Below are 6,101 nucleotides of genomic sequence, written 5' to 3' on the forward strand. Positions count from 1 at the left end.
TATTTAATTGCTGTGCTATAGGCTATTATATATTAAGCTGTACTTTATTAGTACAGTTCACCTTTTACAGTATCTTATATACTACACTGTACTACAACCTATATTATGCAAATATGCTACACTGTTTTACATTATACTCTGTATCATATTTACATAATATTCTATATTAATACAGGCAAACATCAGCCTGCTGTGTTCACATGCAGAACTGTCTGACTTTGCTGCTACTAATCACATTTCACCGCGGTCTCCTTTGCCTTTTAATCGTCCCTGTATGACTGTTTTTCATACGTTCTCATGTCTGTTTTTATACACTTGGTATTTATTATCTGCCTTCTCCATCTATCTGTATTTATCTCTGTCCTTGTGCACCTCTGCAGATTAATAAAGGTTGACCTTGTGTTAACGTCTAACTGTGATACTGTGCACTCGTACAGTAGCTGCAGCTGTCGGATACTTTAAATCTGAGAACATATCTTGCGTAAACTCACTCAAAGTTAGTTAAAGTCCACTTTTGGCAGCAAAATGCGACAACTTTAACACTACAGGACGGCACAGCGGCTAATGGGTCGCTAGCTAGTAGCATTTAGCAGTTAGCGTGTTAGCTTAATGTGCGCTTCACTTTAGCTCCAAGCGTTAGCAACAGAGCTAGCATGTGTGAGCACAGTGAAGCACTAGCTTGTTTCTGCTGCACCCAAGTGGCCAAACAGCAGCTACTGCAGGTTTAAACATGATGCCCGGCGCTTTATCACAGTGGAAATCTAAAATCTTGCTGTCTTGCTTCCATTTTTATGTTAGGAAACATTTTGTTTTGCAAATTACTGTACAAGTGAATCACTGCAGGACATTGCACCATTATAACCAAAACATTTAGTGATATTTCTCTAGTTAATAGGTATTACTTTTATTGAAATAACAGAATTGCAGTGATAAGATTGCAAGATAATCACCAGAGTGATAAAATCTGAATTTAGATCCCCATAAGTTTTATTCTAAAACAAAAGTAATTCATGAGAGAACAGTCTCTATGCATGAGCTGAGAGTTTGACTTGTAAAGAGCCTCAGTTAACAGCGATGCTGCAGTTTGTGGAGGCTGACACGTTTGCCAGGAGGCCGCAGACTCCACGCACAGGAGAGATAAAAAGGTCAGGAACTGTGAGCAGAGATAATAGGCGCTGTAGAGTAGTAGTACAGTGAAATTATTTAACCTCCTCATTTTCAATTCTAAACATGCAAGGAAAAAGAAAAAAACAAGTCGCATTGTTACATAATTCAACTTATGAACAGAGGAGTGTTTTACCCTGAGGTGTTTGGAGGGAATCATCTGATGGTTTGTTTGATTCCTCTGGCAGAGTAACATCAGTGCACCATCACAGCAGTGAAGCTGGGCTGAACTGTCTCTCAGTGGAATGTTCCTGCTGCTGTTTTTAATTAAACTCTGTTTATCCTGTTGATATTTCTTCTATGGACTGAGGCTGCTGCACACACAGCGACTGCATGCCGGTCCCACTACTCCTGCTACTGCTAGCAAAGTAGTATCAAGGCCTATTTTCATGGGGCATGTCTGCTGACTGGAGCCCACTGTCCATTACCATCCAAACACTGGGTAACCAGGGCAACAGCTGCACCCTTCATCTCCTTTGTGATGAGCCGCCTGGAGCTCCACATCGTTAATTACAACACAGGTAGATGTATGGCTATGATATGATGAGGATCATCTGGGTGGAAATTTATGGTGATCTTCGCAGAAACAGTTGACCATCCATCCATCCATCCATCATTGTACCTTCCACCTGTCCAAAACATGAATGCTACTCACAAAGAGTCATCTGTATGCATATTTGAGCTGCTGTATATTCATGTCTATTCATGCTGAAGCTCTGCAGATCCCAGACAACAACCTGTCAGACCGTAGTGATGTAGAAGAGCCCAGTGCTTAAAGGGGATTAATCAATGTAATCAATGAAAGAATGGCCATGAATTGGCCAGGTTTGTAACAGCTTGTAAAAGGACCACCTATAATGTATGATCATGATGATCTTTTGATGATCTGAGCAGGGAGCACTTGTGGCGCCTGCGGATTCTCAGAATTATTAAATGTATAAAATACATTTAATAGCAGGATATGTGGACGCTGTGATGCGTCTACTTGTCTACTACTACTACTATCAAAAAACAACAGTGCAGAAGAATAAATCAAGTGTTGGCTTTTCTTAAATGAGTCATTTCTCTGCATATAACTAATGTATAAACAGCAAGCGTCTTCAAAACCTACATGTATTTAAGAATTTCAAAATTTGCAAACTTATTTAAGACATAACAGTGGACGGGTTTTATTGGATCACATCATAAAAATGGGACTTCAGTTATTGCGGGAGATTATTTACAACCTAAAAAGTTAACCTATCAGGTTAACAGTATCTTATTAGAAACATCAAATGTAAACATGTGTTTGAAGGGTGGTTGGATGAGGTTCTTATCAGTGTATTACCACAGTAGATGGTGGTCAGTGCGTCCCCAGTTTGGAAAAGGGCTGCCTGGTGGCAATGTAGTGCTTATCCAAACCAGAGACGTACCGACCGCAATCTACTGTGAGTAAACACTAACTATGGATAGGTGCTTCATACGACCCCATTTCAAAAAATGCGAACTACCCCTTAAAGATTTGCAATGATAGTAAAATGAATGAATCTTGGTATGGTGTACTGAGACCAAATCAGGGGGCATATCATTATGACACAATCATTACAATGAATTCCATTATAGTGTTACATTAGCAAAGATAATAATGATCATACAAAGGCCAATACATTTTCCCTTTAGCTGAGCACTGATTGGTTAATAGGTGTGCAGCTGAACTCTCATTGGCTGCTGTTCAAAGTGTGTCGGTAGAAGACGCTGGTGTTGGCCTTGTAATCCAGAGCTATGGAGAGTCCCATACTCTGAGCCCCCAGACTGGCGCCGCCGAGGGCTGAAGAGTGCTGCAAAATCAGGAGACTGTAGCCACGGAAACGACCCTTGAACTTGTCAGAAGCTGCCACTTTATCCAAAACCTCAGTGAACCCTGGTTGGAGACAGAGAAATACAGACGCGAAGAGGAGAAACTGAGATTTAGCTGCTTTTTTTCTGCCTCATCTCGTTGTCTTTCAGTGTGCGAATGATGGGGAAACAGGTTGGGGATCTAACTGTTGATCGGAGGGACACTGACCTGGCTTCAGGAGCTCCCAGCTCTTCCACACTGAGCCCTCACACAGGATGGGCAGGCCGAGGTCACTGCTCAATAGAGGCTGCCATGATAGAAAGACGAAGAGATTACAGGAAATTCATGTAGTGAATGTTTAGAACAAATGAAAGCACGTTATATGTGTGTATGTGTGTGTTACCGCTTGTGCTGAAGGTAAAACTGCTTCTACATGTTTTGCCAGGATTCTCCCAGCCTGGGTGAACACGTACTGACAGAGAGCATCCCCTGCTTCTGCACCTTAAACACACACACACACACACACACAAATACTTTTTATCTGACCTTCCATTCTAATCTTTCACTTGTTTTCTGAACAGAAGCGAGCAGGAGGTGAAGCGCCAGATACCTTCAGCCAGCTTCTTGCAGAAACCAGCAAAGTGGGGCTTCTGGAAGTTTCTGTAGAGGTGCGGCAGCATGCCCATCAGATCTGACACCTGAGATTAGATAGAAGGGAAACGTGATTTTCCCTACATGAGATGACACTCAACTCTGATCTGGTCTTATCACATATCACATGTATCACACATGTCACTGTTGGTGCTGACCTGGAAGTATTCCTCCATGGCTTTTCTGACATGAGTCACATCATGAGGAGGAGCGACCAGGTTGTCTTTGGCATCAAACACCGTCTTCACCCCCAAATGAGCGATCCAGAATGCTGAAAGACAAAAGTACAATGTCTAAGGAGTCCGATCATTAAAGCAGTAAATTATTCATATACATATCGCCATTGTTACCTGATCCTTCATCACCCATCATGTGACCCCATCCCCCACAGCCGACCTGTGAGCCATCGGGATTGACTAACTTGCAGTTGGAGCCGGTCCCTGATATCAACACCACACCTCCTGTGGACAGAACAGAGCTGACTGGTATTGTATGATAATAATGATGACTGTGTTGAGCTCAATAAGCCATAAAGTTTGGAAAAGACACGCTAGATTTGATATCACTTTTATACAGCTGCACCTAAGGGGGTAAAGTATCAAGCCTTGCCCTGTTATGACATTTTATGGTCATGACGTCAACTGTGTCTTCTTCAGGTGTTAATGTAGATAGTAAAAAAGTGGCCAAAGTGTAAATTCTAGTACAGTAAAATTTGTTTTCTAAACAATATAAATATGCACATTTATGTCTTATAACAATATATACAGTGTAAATATCTGTGGTATTCATTATATCTTATGCTAATTAATTTAGTAAAAATGACTGGCACTGTAGTAAAGGTTTAGTAAAGGTTTTGTGCTGAGGACCGACTGAATGAAACATCAGAAAAAAACTAGTTACCAAGTTTGCTGGCGGTCGCCATGGCGCCGACGGCATCAGTGGTGATGAAGTAGTGCTGGCTGAGAGTGGGGAACCGTTCCCTCATCTGAACAATCAGTCTGTCGATGGCGTCCTTCTGCTCCCCCCCGCTCAGAGACATGCCCTGTCCGCACACAGCAAACTCATTTCCTCATCAAATACTTTCATCAGACGTCGACGGAAGCGTAAAGGCATCAGACAAACACTCTGACTGACCAGTGAGCACAGTGGCGTGCCAGGGTCCAGCCCTGCCTCCATCTTGGCTCTCTGGACCATGTCGTTGATGGTTTCAATACATTTGTCCACCCCAACCAACTGTAGACACACACACACACACAATGAACTTAGATTTTGTTGTTTCCTTAAACACAAGGCAAGTGTGAACCCTCAAAATTCTCCTTAACCCCCCCAGCCCTACTTCTGCTCACCCAGTGATTGCTGGACGGTCCCTCTGTCTGTGCCAGGATCTTTCCATCTGCTGCCACCAGCATGGCTTTGGAGTGGGTCCCCCCACTGCAGAAACACATGCATACAGTGGGAATCATTAAGAGAAACACATATGCATGTGCTGTCATATATAAACTCACAGGTGAAGCATCAAGGACAAAGACACTCTTTGTTTTGAAGTGAAAAAAGCTCCACAAAGATCAGTTTAACACACACAAACATGTTTTTTTAATCAGATTTAAAGTGACACTGTTTTAATTGAATTTACACCGACACTAAGTGATAGAGAGGACGTGACCACGAGACACACACACAACTTCCACACAAGAGCTTCCTTGCCCCCCCTCCCAGCCAGAGGACTGCTCTGTGGTCAGAAACTCTTTCAATGTGGGCTGCTACCCTGAATTTCAAAATGGCAACCGCGAAAACACGAGTAAAAGCTTGCAACGGTCACCAGCCTTAACCGATAATTAAAGAACTGTTAAATGGGCAAGTTTTAATGTATATTTTAACTCATTCTCACCCCTCAACTCCGCCGAACACCGATGCCATGTCTCACTTCCTGTTTTGGTCCAGTCAAAGTGCGCAAATATCGCGAGAGCGGCGGCTGAGCTGTAATGACCTGCAATGCTGATGCACAACCAGTAGGTGGCAGGCGTGTGCAGGCAGAAATCACCTACAGTGAGCAGCAGGGTGCCAGAGTGATGATTGTTAGAAGAAAAAAAACATGTAGTTTGGCAGGAAATGTTGGTGAATGCACGGCAGGTAATATGTTTTCATGCTGTTAATAGGCGGTGTGGCAATAACTGACTGACAGGCCAGAAACAGATTTTCTGGTCTGCATTGTGTGTCTTGACTCATGGTCTAAAAATCCACACTTTACAATAATATTGGCAGGGGTTTGGGACTATTTGGTTATGGGCTGAAAAAAAGGGACAGAAAGCCTGAGTTATACTGTGAGGCAGCGGGAGGCATCTGCAACACATTAACTTCTCTTTGCCAGCAAAGGCCCCAAAGAACAACCATCATTGTGCAGTATTTCTACGGTCAAACTAGATAAAGTACTAATAGTGAGATCAATAACAATAACAATAGCAATAACAGT

General features: G+C 42.7%; 1 protein-coding gene across 1 annotated transcript; it reads right to left on the reverse strand.

The window, feature by feature from the left end:
- Positions 1-2,323: 2,323 nt before the first annotated feature.
- nagk (N-acetylglucosamine kinase) lies at positions 2,324-5,567 on the reverse strand. The gene is made up of 10 exons (XM_070854662.1): positions 5,520-5,567; positions 4,978-5,062; positions 4,766-4,864; positions 4,532-4,673; positions 3,982-4,092; positions 3,790-3,902; positions 3,591-3,678; positions 3,384-3,481; positions 3,209-3,287; positions 2,324-3,064 (listed from the first exon to the last, which is right to left on the reverse strand). Exons 1-10 carry the CDS (start codon positions 5,546-5,548, stop codon positions 2,862-2,864), a joined length of 1,047 nt encoding a protein of 348 aa, XP_070710763.1. The 5' UTR covers positions 5,549-5,567; the 3' UTR covers positions 2,324-2,861.
- Between the last annotated feature and the right edge of the window lie 534 nt (positions 5,568-6,101).

Source organism: Pempheris klunzingeri, chromosome 23, assembly GCF_042242105.1.
Source record: "Pempheris klunzingeri isolate RE-2024b chromosome 23, fPemKlu1.hap1, whole genome shotgun sequence".
Taxonomy (NCBI): Eukaryota; Metazoa; Chordata; class Actinopteri; order Acropomatiformes; family Pempheridae; genus Pempheris; species Pempheris klunzingeri.